Source organism: Ictalurus punctatus, chromosome 8 (assembly GCF_001660625.3).
Source record: "Ictalurus punctatus breed USDA103 chromosome 8, Coco_2.0, whole genome shotgun sequence".
Lineage (NCBI taxonomy): Eukaryota > Metazoa > Chordata > Actinopteri > Siluriformes > Ictaluridae > Ictalurus > Ictalurus punctatus.
Window position 1 is genome coordinate 1,784,077 of NC_030423.2, and position 23,424 is coordinate 1,807,500.

The 23,424-nt window shown below is 46.5% G+C and overlaps 1 protein-coding gene across 2 annotated transcripts in view; it reads right to left on the reverse strand.

The window, feature by feature from the left end:
• Window positions 1-1,654: 1,654 nt before the first annotated feature.
• The window catches only part of mgat4b (alpha-1,3-mannosyl-glycoprotein 4-beta-N-acetylglucosaminyltransferase B), a 100,190-nt gene continuing 78,420 nt past the window's right edge, over window positions 1,655-23,424 (reverse strand). The window contains exons 7-15 of one of the 2 annotated variants that reach the window (XM_017473616.3): window positions 23,389-23,424; window positions 20,985-21,099; window positions 11,926-12,056; window positions 10,464-10,571; window positions 9,870-10,063; window positions 7,331-7,409; window positions 5,390-5,477; window positions 4,502-4,614; window positions 1,655-2,727 (exon numbers count right to left, since the gene is read on the reverse strand). The exon at window positions 23,389-23,424 is cut by the window's right edge and continues 40 nt beyond it. In XM_017473616.3, coding sequence (XP_017329105.1) covers window positions 2,704-2,727; window positions 4,502-4,614; window positions 5,390-5,477; window positions 7,331-7,409; window positions 9,870-10,063; window positions 10,464-10,571; window positions 11,926-12,056; window positions 20,985-21,099; window positions 23,389-23,424 — 888 coding nt within the window. In that variant the 3' untranslated portion in view covers window positions 1,655-2,703. The remainder of the gene's footprint in view (window positions 2,728-4,501; window positions 4,615-5,389; window positions 5,478-7,330; window positions 7,410-9,869; window positions 10,064-10,463; window positions 10,572-11,925; window positions 12,057-20,984; window positions 21,100-23,388) is intronic. The other variant, XM_017473614.3, reaches the window with a different exon arrangement.

Here is a 23,424-nt window from a genome sequence, read left to right on the forward strand (position 1 = left end):
GACACACGAGGGAATGTCTTACCTAGATTTTTATAAAAAGCAAACACAGGAAATACAGGAGATACGGGAATTCTGCTGACTTGCACTTTCGAGAAGGGCTTTGTAACCGTATGGGTAACACAACCAGAAGTCCAACCCATCTTTAAAGGAAGAACTATGCCGATTTATTTATGTATTTCATTGCAAAAAAAAACCCAAAACAAACAACAACAACCAAACAGCAAAGTGTTTTACAAAATATAGGTTTTGCGTAAAAGTTTGAAGATGGATTTCAACGGATGGCCTTAGACTTCCATTATAACAGAGTTTGGTGTAAACAGGTTTTCTGGTCTCTTTCTCAGTACAGGGACAAAACAGGTTGAAATTCTCGTCCATGGTAATCATACGTACAGGTGCGTCTATATAAAAAAAAAAGAAAAGAAAAAAAAAGAGAGAGAATATTGTGGGAAATTATATATATTCCAGATTCATTACACATAAAGTGAAATATTTCAAGCTGTAATTAAAACCAACAAAAAAAAATGCCTCGGAATATTTCATTTTACGTGTAATGAAGATAGAATATATGAAAGTAACACATTTTGAATTAAATTACGGGGTGGGAAAAGAACTTTTCCACGATATTCGGATTTTTTGAGACGCACCTGTTGACTACAGACATTGTGGATGATGATTCGCTTTGGACTATTCTTTAAAGGCTCGTATAAAATGGTCTTGCAAAGGGAGAAAATGGTGTTTGTCCTGTTTGGTTGGGTTCCTGAGCACCTGTAGGCAACCCTGTGCCAGCAGCACGAACCGACCCGTCAACAAACATTTCATCTCGAGCCCTGCTGAGAACAAGCAAACATCTACATACACTTTCAAATGCATATTAGGTACATACGCAGCTGCTCCATTTTACCTTTATGAATCTACGAGACCCTTAAATAAATATCAGACCGAATTCAATGTGAAGTAAACGAAGGACGGCATGAAAGGACCAGGGAATCATCCATCAGTGCTCTAACTCACCAAACAGGTTGTCCGAGGAGTCGTTCGTCTGGTTAACGGTCCTAGCTTTCGGAACAAGTTGTAGTTCTGGTCTTTTCTGAAAGAGAAACTCTTCTGTATATAGAACCATGAAGGCTTCCCTCGAGACACGAGCCAAAGTACCCTTAGCGGTGCAAGATTAGATTTCTTTTATAAGAATGCAGGCTCTCATAATGAAAAATACGCAGAGGATTTAAAGGATAAACGAAGAAAAGTCAGTCAAAGGACATGGAGTTCTGAAGTTTCGGCTGAGTGGTTAGGTGGGTCGCATCGCAGCCACGGGGTTAGGGGTTTGAATACCGGCTCTGTCCTGTGTGCACGGAGGTTAGCTGTCGGGGTCCGTGCTCATTCAGTCAGGTACCGACGTCATTTGAGAAAGGTTTGGTGCGCAGAAGGCGTTCCAGTTCATCCAGTAAGGTTGAGTTCAGGGTTCTGTACAGGACGTTCGAGTTCTTCCACTCCAACCTCGGCAAAACATGTCTTCATGGAGCTCGGCCATGCTCGAGCATGGTTCCGGTGAAATTGTAATACTACAGCGTACAAAGACTTTCTAGACAATCGTCTGCTTTAACAGTTTGGGGAAGAACCACATCTATGGGTGTGATGGAATGGGCAGGTGTCCACATAGTTTCTCGGCAGAGAGAAGTCAATTTAACATCTGGACAAAAATACTGGTTGATAGAAAAGAAACCAGGGCAGAAGACCGCTATTTTGAACATGCACGTGAAGCTCTAGATGTAAGATCACGACGTTTTCACATTCGCGTCGCTGTTTGCGGAACTTTTCTTAAACGTGATCGGAACGTTGTCTCGGCGTGCGTTACCGTCCCTCACCAGATCCATTAGCAGCTCACCATGATACCTCTCAGCTTCATCTCACATAGTAAGACGTAGCAGAATTCCACGTAAAATAAATTCAACACACAGGTTGTCACAAAGGTTGTTTTTTTTTTTTTTCTTCATTTTTTTTATTAATTTCCTTTTATAGCTTGTAATATCTGTAGCTATAATCCATCTGCCCGACTTTGGTCGATCACTATAAACCTTTGCACATACAAACACACATTCGTGACGATCATATCTACGTGTGTGTCCTTAACATGTGCAAGTATCAGAAGAACTACACTTTTGTTTTGGAATAGCAAACCCTGCACCTAAAAATATTTGCCCACAAAATGATAGCACAAATTAAAACTTTGCAAATCATATCTTGAACGAGAAGAAAAAAAAAAAAAAATCGAGTCCTCGGATTTCGAATGAAAACAAAAACAACGACAGACAAACAAACAAACAAAAAAAAGCAGCATTTTCCAGAGCTATAAAAAAACTTTTTCAGTATTCCAAAGGGCGAGAGAGTCTCCATCCGGTGAGCCCATAGACAAATAGACCAGTGTGATTACACTCACTGAACCAGGAGCCATGTATATACACATAAATACAGTTCATTATGCAGTTTATACAGCGGCGTCTGTTTGTCGCCAGCAGCTTGGCTGTGAGTGATCTCGTGGCTTCAGCGTGGGCGTGCTGCTCCACTGTTGTACCGTGCTGAAGAGACTTCCGGCCAGCAGGCGGCGCTGATGGACTGAGCTGAAAGAAACACCGGGCCGACGCCGACGCCGAGCGTCCTGCACCACACAACGCCCAGCGAGACCACGTGGAGCGGAAGGAGGCGTCGTCACTCTGCTTTCTTAATGAAAATCTAACCAGAAAAAAAAGCACAAAATCTTAACACAGAGCAATAAACAACAACAACAACAACAACAACAACAGCCTAATAATAAAAACCCGTATGTTGAATAACTCGCTGCAACAAAGACATTAAAAAAAGTCTTTAAAATGATGAAATGAAATGTGCGTGTTAACTCCAGCATCTCATTTAATTACAATGCACACCTACTTTACCGAATTCTCTAATCTGATTGGTTGGACGACGTCGATTCATTAGAGGACTCCCTGGAACACCCTGGACGGGGTACCGACTCATCGCCGACCCGTTTAAAATGGCAGGTTTTTGAGAAGTAAAAGAGTGAAACGAAGATAAATCATGTCAGAACTTTTCTCCGCTCAGTCTTCTCGTGTACGAGTCTATCGGCGTGGCACGTCTTGACCTGGCGATATTTTCCAACTCTTTCTTGCGAAAACGTTCTAGATCCGTCAGACTGTGAGATCGCGTCTTCTGTGCTCGGCCGCTTCGGGTCACCTCGCCGATTCTGAGTCGGATTCAGGACGGTGCTCTGGCGAGGTCATTCGAAAACCTCGATTTTCTTTCGGTCGAGCCGTTCCTTCGTCGATCTGGACGTACGCTCTGGGTCGTTGTCGTCCTGAAAGGTGAAATCCCATTTCGTCTTCAGCTTTAGAAGCAGACGCTTGAAGTGTTCTGCGTTCGAATCGACTGGTTTCTGCAGATCTTCATGATTCCCTCCACCTTGAAAAAAAAAGAACAAAGAAAAGCAGCCCTAAAGCACGACGCCGCCACCACCGTGCTTCCCCGGGGGTTCCATGATGTTCTTTTAGTGATTTGGTCTTTGGTGTTTTCGGGTTTTTTTTCTGAGCAATGACTTCCGTCTAGCCGCCCTACCCCATAGCCCAGACACTGCTGTGACATGCAGAGTGTAATCGGTACGTGTCAGAGGTTCCTGCAGCTCCTTTAATGTTACCGTAGGTCTCTTGGCAGCCTCCCTGGTAAGCTTTTATCTTATCCTTTTGTACATTTCAGAGGGACGTCCCGTTCTCGGTGACGTCACTGTTGGTGCCCCATTTTCTCCACTTCTCAATGACGGCCTTCACGGTGTCCCACGGTACATCGAACGTTTTTGGAAATTCTTTTGTACCCCTTTCCCGATGTATATTTTTTCAACACGTCAGATGCCAGACATGCTTCGGGACCTTTTTGCGGGCCATGGCTGCAGCAGAATCCAAGAAGATGTCGAGAAAGTCCCGCAGAAACATCTGGTCTTTATTTCCGGGTTACTCGGAATCATTTCATTGAAGACGGCTGTATGATAATTACGTCTGAACGCCAGATCGAATGTGATCCGTTCAGGAATTTTTTTATTTCCCCCTAAAATGTTTGTTTGTTTTTCGCTTAAATGTTTTATTGAATACGTAATAAACATTCCCGATGTACTTTACTAAAACCTGCCATTTTAACAGACGCGTGTAGACTTTTTTTTAAAATTTGATATCCACCGTACATATGTATCAAAGCTTTCTGTCCTCGACAGATTTTTAATTCAGTTTAATTCAGTGGACTGAAATCAGGTCCAAACACTGCTGCTCTGAACTGATTATAACAGCAGGGTTCGACCTTTACCTCTTTCCCATCCTGCCTTTGTGCTAATCGAGATCAGAGACGAAGGACCGAACAAGCTTTTCACTTTTTTAAACCTTTATTGTGTAAGTAAAAATGTAAATAATAAATCAGGTGTCATTTTACTCTTATCAAGTGTATTTATTTAATTTTTTTGGCCTACCTCGCTAAGAATGACCCACACGGGCGAGTCGGTGAGCACGGAAAGCCGCATGGCCTCCAGCGGCCCGAACGAGGCGTCCACCTCCCCCTCTGCGATACCATTCTGAAACTGACCTACAGAGATGGATAGAAAACAAACATGCGGCGTACCTTTACAGCTTATTATACACTGTATATCCACATTTCCAGGTGAAATATACATATAAAAGGTAAACAAGGTTAAGCGTGCCTCCACAGTGACGAGTAAAGGTGCGGTTTAGTAGAATTTACGGATAGCGCAGGCTCATCTACACGACATACATCGACCACTAGCTTCTCACTGTACGATTGTCTCAGGTGTTTGAGACCTCTGGAAAGGATTTTATTTCGATTTTTTTTTTTAATACAAATATACTCCCGTTGGTCACTTTAATAGGAGCTTGTACACGTGCTCGTTAATGCGGTTATCCGATCTAAGCTTAAAAAAAAATAAAAAATAAAAGTGATGTGTTTCAGGAACTGCTGATCTCCTGGGATTTTCCACATAAAACAGTCTATAGAATCGTTGACGAGAGAGGTCAGAGAGGTCAACTCGGCAGGAACGCTGAGAAATGACCGCCCTCTGCAGCCACGGCGAGCAGAAAAACATCTCGGTGACGCACTACGGTACGTTTTATATAATATCTGTAGCCTAGGTGTATGGAAACGTACCGCACGTGATAACACTAAGTATTGATAAAGTATGAGATGAGACGTCATATCATAGGACTGTTTATACTGTACTGCTGACAGAGGGGGGAAAAAAGATTAATATGAATAAGTTAATGTTATACTAGTATTTAATTATTTTTTTCCATTTCCAATCAACACCTTTTCATCGACGGCGTGTTTACGCTCAGCGGCGTCTCACCTATTCTAATGAAGCCGTCCTCTGTGCGCTGGTACTTTGGGGTTCTCTCCTTCTCCTCTTTCAAAGCCTCTTTTTCAGACTGGATATTCTGAAAGCAAAGAAATGAAACAGTAAGAAGGCGTTGACGAATTTTCTAGAACAGCAGCGCGGTCACAAACCCGACCCGAGCAAACACAAACGACCCATCTTAAATGATGATCTTATTTATCGAGACAAACCCGCGTCATGCGCGTCACGTCCCGTTTAGAAACGCGGTCATACTGAGATGAACGTGACTCCCCTGAGCCAAGATTACAACGGCGGTCTCGTGTGGCATGCGTGTATGTTTTTCCTTCTTTAAAAAAGAAGCAGGGGCAGGTCTGGATTTCTTGCTTACTGCCAGGGTGAAATGGTAACGCGGTGGAGGAGAAAGCACTGCGTCTCCGCTCCGCGGAAGCGAAGCGAAGGCCCTAGAGACGGCACTGAAATGAGACGGTGTGTTGGTATGTCTGTGCAGGTCTGCATTACGCTGCTGATCCCCACAATCCCTTTCTGCTCTCAGACTGTAAGATGCCGCCATTCTCTATTCACGTCAACTGTCACTTGCTGGAATGGATGGATGGATGGATGGATGGATGGAAAAGCTCCAGTTTTACAAGGTCCGAACTGTCAGATACTCCTAACCATCTGGAGACACTTGGTGTCCACTAAGATATAAAAACATGCGGGCGCACGTACACACACACACACACACACACACAAACAGCCCTCCTACTTTGGTCCTTCCAGAAAATTCCACTGAATCTAAACAGGTCTCTGGGGAGCTGCGGAAGGAGCGATGAGAAAAAGGCGAGGGAGGAGGAGATAAAGAATAACAGATACAAAGACCGCAGGAAGTAGCGGAAAACATGAAGAAATATGGGCTGGAAGGAGGACGAGAGAGAGAGAGAGAGAGAGAAAAGGGAGATAGAGAGAGAGATGTTAAGAAGCAATATGGTGCTTGTTCCTTGAAATTCCCGCCATCAATCTCGTTGGGAGCTTTTGTTTCCGACGCTAATCTTAAATCATGACCACACTCCCTCTCTTCTCTTCAGCCTGCCAATAAAACATCTTCCGAAAGCAGACGCACGCTCGCACCGAGCACGGAGAGTCACCCTCAGTCAGCGTGACCATGGGACAACCTTCCAACTCCATAAAAACACACAAATCTTCTATCTCCGGCCCACGGCTCTTACGTCCCCGGGCCGGGCCGCGCGAAGAGCCGAAGGTGTAGGAGTGAGAGGACGGGAACGTCTTCTGCTTCTTCACTACTACTTGCAGGAAGTCGTAACGACTCGATATTTTGACTCTAAAAACCTTTTAAGACGAAGACAGAAGACGAGCCGCCCGGACGTCTGAAACCGCCGGCGTCTACGAACCGTTCTGCAAAGTACGACGTGTCGGGAGTGACCCGGCCGTCAGACACGCGATCGCGGGTGTAAGACGATCTACGGCGCCGGCGTTCATAGAGGAACGGCCCGCGCGAGAGCTCACGTCGATTAGGGAAGACGACGTCCGGTCAGCTCTTTGACTCGTAGATTTTTTCAGCGGACCGTAGACGCGATCATTTAGCCGCTTTATCGTTTTCGCATTTTCCATGTACCCGAAGGGCTCGAGTATTTCAGACACTGTCGGAATTTCACACACAACAGTCTCTCGGGTGTAAAAAACCAAACAAAACGAAACCAAATCCTGAACTGACAGGAAGTCTACCGTATAGCGACTCAAACGCACACGCTTTACAACCGTGCTGAGCAGAAACGCATCTCAGAACGCACACCACATCAAACGTCGAGGTGGATGAGCTACAACAGCAGAAGACCGCATCGGGTTCCTCTCCTGTCAGCCGAGAGCGAGGATCTGAGGCGACGGATCGCGGAACCTCCTGCCCCAAGGGGTGTGTATGTGTGTAGGCACACTCACATCAAATGGCAGCACCTCCACTGTAGTGTTGAACAACTTGTCTCCAGGGTGCTCGATATTCCCACTGCGGAAGAAATACCTGCGACACACACACACACACACACACACACACACACACACACACAGATAACGGTGAGGAAAAAGGAAAGCTAATTTCTTACTGTTGCGTGGACACGGCTGAATAAGCCGTTAGATCACGGGTGTCTTTTAGAAGAGATTTTTATTTATTTATTTATTTATTTATGAGTCAGTTAGTTAACTGTAGAACGTTATCCGACAGCTATTCCGAATATTTAACAAACAATTCTCTCGCTATTAATGGCGCTAGCTAGAACGAAGTTCCTTGTTTGGACTCTAGGGGTCAGTGTCACGCAAAACTAAATCTTAAAAGCGTTCTCCAGAGCTCTCTTCAAAACGTCACCTTCCAACAGGTCTGCATTCATGAGAAGTGAATACTTTTGCAACGTCGTCGGTTTAATTTGCCGATAATCGGTAACTGTAAAGAAGGAATACAGGGTGAAATCTGTCAAATGTTTGCTTAAAAGCGCTTAAAACGAACCATCTAAGCAGTGATGTAATGGCAATCGAGCCAGCCTGTTGTTTATTTCCTTCCTTTATTTATTTATTTTCACCACAATCGCATCTTTTCCGCCTCCATCTGGTCCCAAGACAAGTTCGGACTGCGCTACACTGCATTATCGCGCGTTGTATCATCATCACGGGCGTGCATCCTTCCGCAAAACTCCAGCACAGTAAGGAATTAATCATGATGAGACGTGCTGTTATCGGGAAATGATCAACACCGACCTGGAATGGTTGATTATTTTCCAACAACAGCGTGTCCTGAAGTGCTTTATTCCTCTTACAGTATACCGCCGCTGTTAGAGCTCCTGTTATCACTTAGAGCAGGTATTCGCCGCCGTTCCCTCACCGGGCTCTCCTTTTTTATTTCCCTTGGCATCCATGAGACAAACAAACACATAAATAAATAAATAAATAAATAAATAAATGCATCGTTATGTTACAGAAACACTGGAAAGCCCTGCTGACTGTTTCGAGACGAGCTGACACTGGAGACTCCTTCCCAAAAAAAAAAAAAAAAAAAAAACGGTAAATAAACATCACCATATGAATCAAACATCATATGAATCAAACATCATATGAATCTGTGATTCGTCTCGAAACTACTCTCGGTTATCGAATACGAATCCCGTTCTGACCAATCAGGATGGAGAATTCAACAGGACTGTGATATAACAGTTATATATATGTCTGTGATATATCAGTTCAACAGCTGAACAGCTCTGTGCTTGGATACCAGAAGGCTAGACGAATCGTCTGAGCGTCTGGACTTCCTCTGTACAGAAAGGAAGACATCATTTTCCATAATCGTATTGAAAGCTGGACTCGTATTGAAAAACCAACCTCCTGGGCACACTCAGCCAGAGCGATAGCCAGATGTTTCGCGCTAGACATCGGCTTCAGTGACCTCTCCGGTTTGGAGAGGATTGGAAACGGAACAGAGGAAAAGTAAAGCTGTAAGCTTAAAGCTTTCGAGACGGAGCAAAGGGTCGAGCTGAGCTGAGCGGAGCGAGCGCATACGCGTGTGCCTGTGTAGGAGAAATGCATGAGCGAGGAAATCCTTTCTGCATCACTCCGCAAAGCAAGACATCCCGGTTCCCGTCCGTAACTGAGAGGGCGGGACGAGCCCTTTCAAATACGCCGACAGTTAATGTGATTTCTCTGTGGTGTTCAGTAGTAAACAAAAACAACAACAACAAAAGACACGCCACGTCAACCCCACAGCGCTCGACTCCCGAATCTAATCACAAGGTGTCGGGTCATTGTCTATAACGGCTTCCCTGACGAGGCGAATCGCAGGTCTATATGAATGCACCCGTTCTATTAAAGTTTATTTAGTATTTCTGGAAGGAGTCTCCGGTTCTAGCGCTTCGTAACAGTCAGAGGAAACTTCAGCAGGAAAGCGCCGCGGTTTTTCTCATCCAGCCGACGAGAACGAAACGGAACAGAAAGGCTGCTAAGGGGAAAAACATTCGATCCGTTATCACTTCATAAGCCAAGGCACCATCTCTACATCGAGTCCCACTTCTCTGTGATTGAAGCCTCAGATGCTTTTTCGTCCGTTCTAGGAAGAAAAAAAAAATTAAAAAGCGCTAGATAAATAACACCGAGTCGAACTGACTCGTGAAAAAATGGAAGCTCTATCGAGTGCAGTGAACTTATTGGTAGTATTACAGCCTGGAACTAAAAATAGCCCATAATACTGAAGTAGAAGTGAGGGAAATCGATATAATACGCCGAAAGGCACGCTAGAGACACGGGTGAAAACGTCCTCTGGTCTGATGAGACCAAAAACGCGACTTTTTTCCACCTTGGAACAGGTTTCGACGGCAACGGAGCGCTGCTCGTCGCCCCGAGGGCACACGGTGAAGCACGGTGGTGGTCGCATCACGTTAAAGAGTTACTCTCGGGCTCTTATAGGAGAATGAGGAATTAGTTTGTGTGTGTGTGTGTGTACCTCTCTATGCGGACGGGGGTGAAGAATCGGATACGTATGAAGTCTCCAGCCACAGGCGTGAACGCCCAGAAGAAATCCTCGCCCAGGTAAGCCTTCTCCAGCGTGAAGTGCTGGTAGGTCTTCAGACTTGTGGTGACCTCGGCTAACGGGTTAGCGTGGCCTTTATGGACGGTCTGCTTCCCAAAGTCCTTGTCCTACAGAGTTCAAGAAGGACATTAAGATTTCTAGAGGTCCTGTCATTGACGGAGACAAAAGAAGCGAGGCAGAAGTGGGTAAAGACGACTAGCAGACAGCATATGGATGGCTTCACCCCCCAGGTTAGGAATCTTCTGATCATCAACCAGGCAGCAGAGGAAAGCCGAATCAATATTACATGAAGTGAGCGGGATCACGCTGGCAATGAGTGCCACAGCTCAGCGCTCGCTGCCAGGCAAGGCAATGATCCAACGGACAAATAATACATAAGTGTCTTCTTATCTCTCGTCTGTGCAAGTGCGTCTGTGGCTATTGCAGTGCCCAGCAGTACATCTCTGTAGAAAACAAGTTCCTTAAGTGCACACACACACACACACACACACACACACACACACTCACCTTGAGCTTCTGGATCTTCCCAGCCAAAGACGAGTGTGTCCCCACATGCTGGAAGAGGGAAGGCTTGAAGCGGATGCGCAGATTTGCCTTCTGCCTGTCGCAGTGTTTCTGTAGAGAACACACAGGGATCACATGATTAAGACGCTACACACGCCCCTTGAGCTCCGTGCATTCTGACAGTCTTGTTAACGGTCGCGTCTGCTCAGCACACAGAACGAAACCCGCCCCTCCCCCCGCCCCCAAGCTTTCGTGTGCACCGGGGCTGATATTTTTCAGACCGACCCCGATCGTTTCATCGTGACCCGCCGGGTCCGCTCGCGGCGCGCCTTCGCTTCGCGTTCCCTCCGTGCCGCCGAAACGGCTCTGACCCGTTGAGGGACGGACTCCAGCAGAACATCGCTCAGAGCATCACTGTCTTCCCATCGCGCATCCTGGTGCCATCTCTATCCCAGGTAAACGACGCACACGCGCCGCCACGTGATGTAAACAGAAACTGTGATTCATCAGACCAGGCCACCTCCTTCCATCGCTCCATGGTGCAGTTCGGATGCCCATTGTAGGAGATTCCGGTGGTGTACAGGGGGTCAGCATGGGCGCTCGGACCGGTCCGACTCCTTTCTGTCAGAACCAGCATGAACTTCTTCATCGACTTCTGCTGCAGTAGATCTTCTACAGGATCCGTCCAGACGTCTGGCCTTCGCTCCCCACACGCATCAGCGAGACTTAATATGAGCGCCCACGACCCTGTCAGCGGTTCTCCTTCCTTGGATCACTTTTGGTAGGTTCTAACCACCGCATACCGGGAACACACTAGCGTTTTGGAGGCGCTCTGACCCAGTCGTCCGGCCATCACGGTTTGCTCGCTCAGGTCCTCCCGCTTGCCCATTTCTCCTGCTTCCAACACGTCAACTTCGAGAACTCACTCTTCGTCACCCACGAACCTAATAAATCTATCCCACCGCTTCATGGTTTTATCCTTCTGGCCGATCGGTGCATATTTAGACCACGGATCGTAAAGCCAGAAATACGACGTCGATCCTCTGCGGTTATTATTTTTACTCGGTGGACACACTGATCATGTCATCGGTGAAGTAGCGCTGGCACTCGTGAAAAAAAAAGACACTTCGTTATTTGTGTGTCTGTGTGAGAGAGAGAGAGAGAGAGAGAGAGAGAGAGAGAGGGGGACACTGAGAGACAAGACGGTGAAGGAAAGAGAAAAGGATAGCGACAGGCAGCAGACGGGCAACCAGACTAAAGAGAGTGACTATAATGACTAATCAGTCCAGAGTAATTATACCATTATGCGTAATAATAAGTAATGATCGTTAGAGTGAATGATTAAACAAACGACCGTAATGAAAGAGAGCGAACGAGAGCCTGATATCGCTCTCTCCCTCCGTGTGCGAGGGTGTGCGTTTGAGCGTGGGCATGACAGAGAGAGGGCGAGCGAGAGAGCGCATACCGCGTCCTTCTCCGGGTTGCACACCTTCACCCACATGATGTGGTCGAGCAGCCAGTCGATGGGTTTGTCCCTGTAGAACATCAGGATGAACTCCACTATAAGAGACAGATCCAGTGACTTAAACATCTTCCCTATGACGACAAACACACACACACACACACACACCATTAATACACAGAGCATGACATCATCTAATCCTTTATATGAGACTGATAATGACGTTATGATTCATCCTGTCCTGAAAATAGAGCTGCTGCTGAAATGTGCCTTTAAAAAATAAATAAATAAATAAATAAATAAAAATTATTTAATGTCTTATTGCCTGAATTACGATTTTATGAGCTACTGTTTTTAGAACTGCTTTCCAATTTATTTTACTATTGGTCGCTCTTTTTTTTATATATATATATATAAATATATATAACGAAGGCTGTAGCAATGAATAACAACAATGAAACACATTAGAGTCACGTTAAAAGAATCGACAGCCAAAAAAAACAACAAAAAAAAACTCAGACTTGATATGTGCACTTGATTTCAACTCTTGGCATGTGAAGTGAGAGCTAGAAACACATTTAATAAAGTCAGACATAGAGAGAGAGAGAGAGAGAGAGAGAGAGAGAGAGAGAGAGAGAGAGAGAGAGAGAGGTGAATAACTGGGATAACTGTTACCCTGCGGCTCTAGGAGTAATCTCATCTTCACGTCCGTACGCGTCTCAAGAACGGAAAGCGACCCGAGAAGCTTTAACGTAAAACCGCAAACATGACATCACGTCTTGCGCGGGTAATGAAATCAGATCTGTCGGGAAAGGAGAAGAGCGGACCTGCGCCGTCGCCATGGCGACGGTTCATCCCGCGCAGCGGGCCGGCGCACGTGGTACGGTTTATCGTATACGGCCGGAGAACCGGGTTTGTGCGATTACAGGCGTAGAAACTGTGCTGCAGAAATCAATTAGTCACACTCGCGCTCTCTCTCACACACACACACGCACACGCGCGCGCGCACACGTCTCTGCCTGTCTGTCCGTCACGCCCGAATACTGTTCCCTCACATCAAACACTGCGCCTCTCTTCTGTCGTTCCTCTGGAATGGTCGTATTCTCTCAGGATCAGTGCACTGTAATGAGCGGTCACGTGTTTTGTTTTTGCACACTTAACACACCGTTCCAAAATTCTTCCTGGTCCCAGAATTGTTCTCCCCGGTCCTTAACAAACCAGGCCGAGGTGCCAACGTCGTGTCGGCCTTGTTTAGGACAGGTGTAGAAAACGAAACCGCGCCAGATACCCGTATACAGGGTCACGGCGAGCCTGGAGCCCATCCCAGGGGATTCAGGGGACAAGGTGGGGGACACCATGGACGAGGTTCCGCGGGACACCATGGGAGTGTCTTTAGACTGGGAGAGGAAGCCGGCGTACGTGGAGGAACCTGCAGGGCGGAAGCGGGAATCGAACCCGCACCCCTGGAGGTGCGAGGCAAACGTGCAAACCACTAAGCCATTAACTCGTACAACCCTCGAACGAGTACATCATCACGTGACTCACACGGGCAACACCTCGACCTCTCAGCCTCACGCTCAGATTACATTCCTCAACTTGCCTCCAAGCCAAATGAAGGCATGTCCACGTAAACGTATTTTCCGAACGTGGACCTGGTCGTTTACAATCACAAGACGGCAAACACTTAGTATCGTCAGAATCCCCAACCCGTCAGAGAGTTCGTGTACGAGAACAGACGTAGCGTCAGACTTACGAAAACCTCCTCGGTTCCATATTGACAGCACGACTTGGATTAGAATTCCCACAAGCGGCTGTGAAAACATGAATAAAAAAAAAAAAGAGCTCTTTATGTGTCCCATGCGCTTCATATCTGACTGCCAGATCCTTCCCACGTGAACGTAAAAACCGCACACTCCCGCGACGTTTTCCGCCGGGTCCCGACACACCCCTCTACCGCGGACGCCTTCTTCTCTATTTCCAGGATCCCTCCCTTTTCTCTTCTTTATTTCTAGATATGTAAACACACTGCCCTTTATTTCCCTTTCTTTTTTCGGATTAGCCGAAGCACTCACGTAGTTTCTCAATCCTTGTCTTTTCATCGCCTTGGCATTACCCAGAAGCTTTTTGTTTTTTCTTTTTCCCCTGCCAGCAATCCGATCCAAATATCTTCATATAAAACCGTAGAAATTCGAAATCTCATCTCGAGGCTCTTTGTTTTATTTTTACGACCCTCACGTTCTGCCGGACGCTCGAACGCATACGTTAAGAGTAACAATCACTTCCACGGACCCCGTTATGATCGCGGTACAGGTTTCATTTTCAGAACAATGCGGCAGACGCCTGCGATCATATTCGTTTATTGAAGCCCCATTCAAGCGTTTTTTAACATTATGCATCCATCCATCTTCTACCGCTTTATCCTTTTCAGGGTCACGGGGAAACCTGGAGCCTATCCCAGGGAGCATGGGGTACAAGGTGGGGTACACCCTGGACAGGGTGCCAATCCATCGCAGGGCACAATCACATACACACTCACACACCCATTCATACACTACGGACACTTTGGACACGCCGATCAGCCTACCGTGCATGTGTTTGGACTGGGGGAGGAAACCGGAGTACCCGGAGGAAACCCCCGCAGCACGGGGAGAACATGCAAACTCCACACACACAGGGCCACGGTGGGAATCGAACCCCCGACCCTGGAGGTGTGAGGCGAACGTGCTATTTTTTAACATTATTATTATTATTCCTGAACGTTCCAATCATCCAGATGCAGCCTGTGTGTGAAGGTAACAGCACTACTAAGTTTCTGCTGCAGTTGTTTTTTGGTTGCGTTTTAGATGAACGAATCCCTTTCCATTCAAGTGGCAAGGCAAAAGCTCTGGGTGACTGATCAGAAGGTCGGGGGTTCCAGCCCCAGCACTGCCAAGCTGCCACTGCTGGGCCCTTGAGCGAGGCCCTTACCCCTGCAACAGGGGTTTTTGTTTTTGGACGAGTGTCTAAATATTCATATATGCGACGTCGATAATACTCAAGTAAAGTACAACCCTAGCGCCCGTATCGCATGACTGAAACGATTCGACATTCTCTCATCACACTGCTAACACTGACGTCATCCGATCGGCTGCTAGAGAGATCAGATCGCACGTGATAACGCGTTCGAACAGACACCGATGAAGGAATGACCGTCGGATCAGAAACTCGAACAGGTCGTATAGAGTAGACGCCGTGAGCAATCGATTCGACAATCGCCTGTGCTTTTAGCGAGGTCAATTTAACAGCTTCTGGCGTCCAAGGTCGCGTACATCCTACGCTGTGTTTGGAATAAAAGTTTCACCAATCACGCTTTTATATAACCGCGCTCGCGCGGCTTTCACCTTCAAACACCCGGAGATGATCCAGCTCGCGAAAACGAATACAAGCACGCGCATACAGTACTCACGTACACACACACACACACACACACACTCAGACAGTGAGGACCATCTGAGAAAGGTACAATCAAAGACCACACATACCTCCTGACCTTCTCTCTTTCTCTTTCTCTCTCTCTCTCTCTCTCTCTCTCTCTCTCTCTCTCTCTCTCTCTCAGGCACATCCTCTTTCCGGCGAACTTTCCTACCCCGTAATATTCGCGTGCTTGCCGTAGTCTTGTTAATCTCGCAACTCTGAATTTGGAATTGACTTTTAATCCTCCTTTTCTAATATTTGTTTCTTCTCATTGCTCTCGTTCTATTACATTTGCTTTAGCGTGCTGTACTCTGTAATGAGATTATAGACATCATCTGAGTTATGTAACCGGAGTGATAAAAGATTATAAGATGAAGCGTATTTAAATCTCTCTCTCTCTCTCTCTCTCTCTCTCTCTCTCTCTCTCGCTCCACAATGATGAGACTTGATGTAAATCCAGATCCAGTCACGAAACGACGACAAAAAAATCCTACTTTGTCCGACACGACGCTTCGGTGTAGTGTAGTAAAGTGGGCGGGGCTAATCTAGGGAAAGACTGTGTACATTTTTCCCGCAGCGCAGCGATCGCCGGTGCTGTTCGACACCTTCACGTCATTTTTATGCGTTCACGTTTATACGTTCTCCTTGAGCCCGAGGAGCCTAGCGAGCAAAAACAAGATGGATGGATGGATCTAGATAGATAGATAAATAGATGGATGGATGTAGATGGATGGATGGATATAGATAAATAGATGGATGGATGGATGGATATAGATAGATATAGATAGATGGATAAATAGATGGATAGACGGATGTAGATAGATATGGATGGATGGGTGGATAGACAGACAGATAGATAGATAGAAAGATGGATGGATAGATAGACAGATGGATGGATAGATATAGATAGATAAATAGATAGATAGATAGAAAGATGGATGGATAGATATAGATAGATAGACAGATAGAAAGATGGATGGATAGATAGATAGATAGACAGATAGAAAGATGGATGGATAGATATAGATAGATAGATAGATAGATAGATAGATAGATAGATAGACAGACAGAAAGATGGATGGATAGATATAGATAGATAGATAGACAGATAGAAAGATGGATGGATAGATATAGATAGATAGATAGATAGATAGATAGATAGATAGATAGATAGACAGATAGAAAGATGGATGGATAGATAGATAGATAGACAGATAGAAAGATGGATGGATAGATATAGATAGATAGATAGATAGATAGACAGACAGAAAGATGGATGGATAGATATAGATAGATAGATAGACAGACAGAAAGATGGATGGATAGATATAGATAGATAGATAGATAGATAGATAGATAGATAGATAGACAGACAGAAAGATGGATGGATAGATATAGATAGATAGATAGATAGATATATAGATGGATGGATGGATATAGAGAGGTAGCACGGAAGTGGCCGCAGTGCACTGTAGACAGCTGAACCAGAGGCTCGGTTAATGTTCACATCATAACATCACAGTCGCGTCACAGTGTCAGCACCATTATGGGGAAATGTGATCTCGGTGACCGTAACCGTGGCGCTCGGTCACATCATCTCAGAAACTGCCGATCTCCTGGGATTTCCCCCACAACAGTCTCCGGACTGTTCACCCAGAATAGTGCACAAACAAAAAACCCTCCAACACGCTACAATTCCTCAGGGACAAATGCCTCAGAGGAGAACGACCAGACTGCCCAGAGCTACAGGAAGGGCTACTATAACTCCATTAATCACTCTTTACACCCGTGCTGAGCAGAAAAACCTCTCAGAATGCGCAACGAACCAAACCTCGAGGTGGACGGGCTTCGGTCCCGTCAGCCACGGCCGTGTGTACACATGTGGACTCGGGCTCGCCCAAACCGCAGAGCTGAATATTACAAAATGTCACTCGTTCTTTTCCCCCTTATACTATCTATAGCATAACAGTACAGATCAGATACAGAAGATTAGACACAGATTAGATACAGAAGGCTGTGGAAAGCAGACCTGGTGTATTTAGAGGCCCTCTGACAGCACGGAGTGTTAACTAAACTGTAGAATGGACAGAATAAGTCAACTTCCCACTCGCTGTGAGAACCAGCGCATGGTCACAGCAGGGCTCTCCATAACTATATCCGGTGGGAACTAATTCAGTGCCTGTGGATGTGGTGTGTGTGTGTGTGTGTGTGAGTGTCTCAGTCATGGCTGTCGACCCATCGCCACTCCAATTAACAGTGAGATGAGGCAGGCGGTCAGGACGAGACGTGATTCCGCATCCTTCTGTCTGGCGGCAGGACGACGCTCCGCTAGCCGTGACGTTACAGAGGCTTTTCTAGCTACTACGCTAACTGACAGCACAGGAAGCAGGAAACATCCAGTGGGGCTTTTTTTCGCTCCTCAGCTCTTGAAGCACTCTTTTCAGTTTAATGAGATGACTTGGGAACAGATTTTAGCATTCATGACAGGTGACAGGAAGATATAATTAGAGATTTGAACGCTGGTACATGCCAGCTGGTGTGTGTATGTGTATGTGTGTGTAGGAAATAAATCAATTTTATGTTTCCTTTTCAATACTGCACTGGGACAAGCTTACAAAGGAGCTCAGAACTGCAAGAAGGAAAGCAGGGAGTGCTTGGGTGTGAGCATGTAGGGAAAAAAATCAATACATATAAAGAGCAGTGCGAGCGCAAGTACACTCACTGCCCCAAGCACCGTCCTACCACCCCAAACCGACGTGGTTTGAAGACCACCGGTGACTCCACTGGTTCCAGAACAGTCTCCATGCGTGCCTTCCTTTGTACCCTGAGATGGTTGGACCGGTCGTTCGGAAGGAGCGTGGTGCAGCTCGGGATCTGACGAGTGATTTTTAAACCCGACGGAGCAGCTACGGGAAGCACAGGAGTCCAAAGACATGTGTTGTAGGCATTTCCAAATGGTCTGCAGTCTGCGAACCATGTCGACACCCCCCATCCAGAGTGTCCGAGTTCCCCGGGTCACGCTCGTGCCTCCCTGGGTGTAGATTAAGCTGCGTGTAAAACCTATGGGAAGCTAGTATTTTACTGTGATGCTGGCCGTATGGACGGATATCGATCCACCTGCGATTTGGAAACCATCGCTTTTTACCTTGCAGAAAGCTAGCAACCTGCAAAATAAAATAAATATCGATTTCCGCTGGAGAACTGCTGCTTTTATACGCACCCAGAAGAGGAATATTTAACACACAAAAGCTCTCTTCGTCGGTCTCTTCTCGAAAACTCCTCTCCTGCCCCCTACTGCTCAGAAATAAAACCACGCTGTGGTGACAGAGCACGCCTTAGGCAATCGCTCTGTGCTGTTTACCAGTCACAAGACTCAACTCCGTCTGTGAGGAGCATCAAAGGTCATGGAACACTTGTGGGAATCCACCAGAGGCAAAAAAAAAAAAAAAAACGCCACTCCGTGGAGCTAAAGCATGTACGCTCAGAGCCAAAACAAACCGCCTCGGTCTCTCAGCTCCCGAGAGCGACGAGCAGTGATGTCAGAGCTGTTTATTTGACTTTAATCAGAGTTTAATCGACATTGACCATATGCTGGATTCGTTTAAATTCCACTAGAAATAAATTTAAACTTCCACTAGAGAACGTAGACGCTACAGGCTAGCGGACCTGCTAGTCTGCCTGCTAGGCCTGTTTGTGCTCTGGTCATTCTGCCGTCTGTTCATTTCACTGCGCATGTGCTTCGTTAAGACAGATCACTTCCATTTACACTGATGATCAACTACAGACATCTTCAGTGGATCGTCTCGATCCTACTGCCTCGCAGTCCTGCGAGCTAGGTAAGCTAATCTTGGCGGCGAGTATTCGTATAGCGTTAGCGAAAGTCCGTTAGCCGAGATCGGCTTACTCCGCCTGTAACGGTAGGGTTTTTCCCTCCGCTCGATGAAACCCGCTGGGATTCTTTACCCACCCGGACGCGGAGAGCCGCCAGTGCTCTTAAACGCTCTGCAGAACGGAGAGAGAGAGAGAGTTCAGGGGAAAACCCATAAGGATCACAGGCTGTTTTATGGATTTTTATCGAAGCACTGTTTATTCTCTTCTGAAGTGAGGCGGACCATTTTTAGCTAGCTTTCACGTCTAGCTGCGCGCTGAGGCAAAATAATTCAGCCCCGAATATGGCAACAGAAAAAATAAATAAATAAATAAATAAATAAATATATTTCTAGCACGTGACTGAAATGCTAGGATCGTCCTTTTTTTTTCTTCTTCCTCTTCTCATCAAATGCACACACACACACACACACACACAGAACCCATGTGATCTCTCAATCGATGCCATCCAATCAGGTTACTGCGCTGGGAGATCCAGCATGGATCACTCTCATTACGACAATTAGCCGTCATATCAAAACGGACGCGATTCGGATCAATCGATTCCTGACTCGTCGGTCCGTTAAGGAAGGACGCACTTCAGAGGTACAGTTGGGAGGCTCTGGAAACGCAGGCTCGATCAAACCCACCCATAAAACCACAAATATACGCACAACCCCTCCCACACAGAGGACGTACCGATATTATACACTGCCCCGGACTTATTTAATTCACCGAATATGAAATGTAGGTATCCTTTATATAATGCGACTCCCTACGAGCTGCACATACATACAGCTTGTTTTCGTTTGTTTCTTTCCATACAGATTGTATTCGTTGTTCTGATCCTGGTCCTGGAGGTACAACATTTCATAACGGAGTGAGCACTAGTCATTAATATGCATGATCAGACACCCAGTGTTCATTAATATTCATGTGCGAGTTGTGTGTCAATCGAATATGTGCAAGAACTTAACTCACACCCCCTTGGAGCGTCGGTTCGCCGAAACCTCCTTTTAACACGTCGCCTATATTTTAACGACGTGCATTTTTAATACCTGCCGCAAACCCTCTCCTCGCAGGATGTAACGGCGCCCGGAGCACCGTGTCGATTCGGACATATGCTAGATTACATGGAGGTATCTCTCCTGGGCGTAAAATACAGCAGAACCGTATCAGACGCGTACTAAAGTACTAAAAATGACCCGGAGGTACTCCGGTAATACCCGACGCTCTCACGCAAAACTGGTCCGGTCCGAATAGATAAGTCTAGAGATATAGATAGGTCTAGAGATAAAATCGTACACGGGGACGCGGTGGGTGGCTCAGTGCTCGCCTCGCGTCTCGAACCCTTGGCCGCTCGAATCCCGGTTCCTCAGGGTACTCCGGTTTCCTCCCCCCACCCATGGAAGGTTGACTCACATTCCCAAATTGCCCGTAGTGTGTGAACGTGTGTGCGATCGTGTCCAGGGTGTCCCCTTCCTTGTGTGCAGGATGTCCTCCCCCTCCCCCTCCCCCTCCCCACCAGTTCCCTGGGATAGGCTCCAGGCTCCTTCGTGACCCTGTGTAGGATAAGCGGTACCGAAACCGGACGGATCGAACCTGTACGTTTGAACGGAAGGTACGGCTTTTCATGGCGAGTGAAAACTAGGGTGTGACAATCAATCAAAAAATAAATAAATACAGTACAAGGAGAGCCCATTTTTACAGCACATGCCCTTTTAAACTGGGCTCGGACTCACCGATAAAGCCCAGCTGAGAGAATTCAAGGATCATCCAATCCTCCGAAGGCTGCTGGAGAGCAAAGTTCTTCATAGTGGTGAAGTAATTCGGCCGAGCCACGATGTCGTCCTCTAGCTTAGAGAGAGAGAGAGAGAGAGAGAGAGAGAGAGAGAGAGAGAGGGGTACAGATATATCAGAGAGAACCCAGACCACTGAACAAACAATCTGACTCGTGATTTCAAATACCTCCGCCAGCCTACGATTAGCCTGGCCTTTTGGTGCCTGAACGTTATTAGTACGTCAGACATTTTCTGCACGATAATGGAGCTATTTAAACGCCACACGGAGGCCCGGGAGAGACAATAAGAGACGTAAAAGGGCTCCGAGTGTCTCACTAGAGAGACAGATGAGGCTGTGGAGTTATGAATAAAAGGACAAAAACAGGATGTTACCCCAATTTGCTGCCGTCTTTGAACACGAGCCATATGTTTACCGCGGTCGTAACGGACGGCTTATGGAGCAATTAACACTCTGGATGCAATAAATACCAGATGGCAACCGGGGGAATCTAGTTTAGTCCGCGTCGTTATGCACGTGGGTCTTCGACAGAGTCGCGTCGCGGTGTTAATTAACGTTCTGGATGCGTGTTTTGGATCGCATCGGGTTCTCGCGTTTCGGATCGGGTGACCACGGGAGAGCGCGTCAGACCGATCCTAGCAGGAATACACTGGCTCCCAGTCCCTGCTGGAAAAGAACAATAGAAACCCTCAAAGAATTTGAATGGGCTGTAATGGGAATTGTATTGGTTTTTAATGGAAACTCTGCTCCATAGGAATTCTCGTTGAAAACGGTCCCTAGTAAAAGTAGGCGAGTCATAAAAAAAACAAAAATCCCTGCGTGAAGATGCAGTAGCTACACGGCACGTTCACGCAAGGGCAAAAACAGGGCGTGTTAACATCTGCTCAGTTAACATCGCGATCTCCAGATTCCCGACTTCCTGTGGAAATACACAGGAAAACATTAGCATGGGCTTCAAACATTCTCCAAATCCCTTGCGTGCGTGTGTGCGTGTGTGTGTGTGTGTGTGTGTGTGTGAGTCAAATCATCTGCATACCATAAATATCATCCATCATCTCTTATTAATATCAGCATTCCCGTGTCCGACACACACACACGTCAAAAAGAGATCTTTTAATCCACACTACTGTATTACGAGCACTTAAAGGGGCGGTTTGTTATTTTTTTAGAGCTCACAGCCGCCTATGAGGCACACCGAGATGAACAAGGAAACGCCCAAAAGCCAACAATTCTCATTTAAAGGGATAGTTCACCCAAAAATTGAAAATTCGGACATCGGTTACTCCACCCCGTACGACTTCCGTCTGCGCAAACGGAGACTTTTTTTTTTTTTTTTTAACGAAACGTGCGAGATCCCGCTCCGTCCGTTTACTGTCCGAGTAACCAAAACGTTCGCGCTCTAGAACGTCCGTAAAGGCGGCGTTTCATCCCGATTTTACGGAGCGATACGAACGCTTCGCGCGCGCAAAATGACTCAAATTTATTTACAAAATATCAAAACGTACGCGCGCTCACGAGAGGACCGCGGAGTCACACGGAGGACTTTTCCGACGCCTTTATGGATTTTTTAGCGCTCTGGTTACCGGACTGTAAACGGACGGGCGGAAATCTCGCAGGTTTCATTAGAAAAATAAATAAATAAATAAATAAATAAATAAAGGTACGCGGACGTCTCCGTTTGCGTTCCGAAGAGACGAAGGAAAGTCGTACGTGTTTGGAACGACGCGAGGCGGAGTAACCGATTAGCGCGATTTTCACTTCCGGGTGACCCCTCCCTTCACCACCGTCTCAAATCCACTCGAGAACGAGTCGGGAGTAAATGTTTTTACTTTTTTCCTCGTGTGTAGATCTAAAACTCGGAGACGGCGATTTAAAGCGCCTGGGTGATCCGACCCGAAACCGCGCCTGGGTTTCTACGAGTCTTCTCATGGGATAGAGAGAAGAGACTGCCGTGTCACAGGAAATAAAACCGTATCAATAAACAAGCGTCCCGGACACACCAGCTGCTGCCTTCCTTTCGATGAAGAGCACAGAGAGTCCTCTCCTCAGCAGCTATTTTGTTCGGCACATGTGCCTCGCACGGTACCTCCGGCACATCCATCTGTTCCCCTTCACATAATAGCGCTGCAGTTAGACGGCGGCCAGCCATCGATCCTCCGTATTCGGAAATCGAAGACGCTCGCGATCGTTTCCCTATTCATCTCTCCTTTCGTGTTTATTTATTTATTTATCTATTTATTTATTTATTTATTTTCATCCCTGCTAGTACGTGCACGCGAGTACGAGCACGAAAACGCATATAGAGGACCCGGGGTGTGTGAGAGGAGTGTGTAGACGATGTCTTACCTGCACATAGTAAGTGCCTTTGGATTGAGCATACAT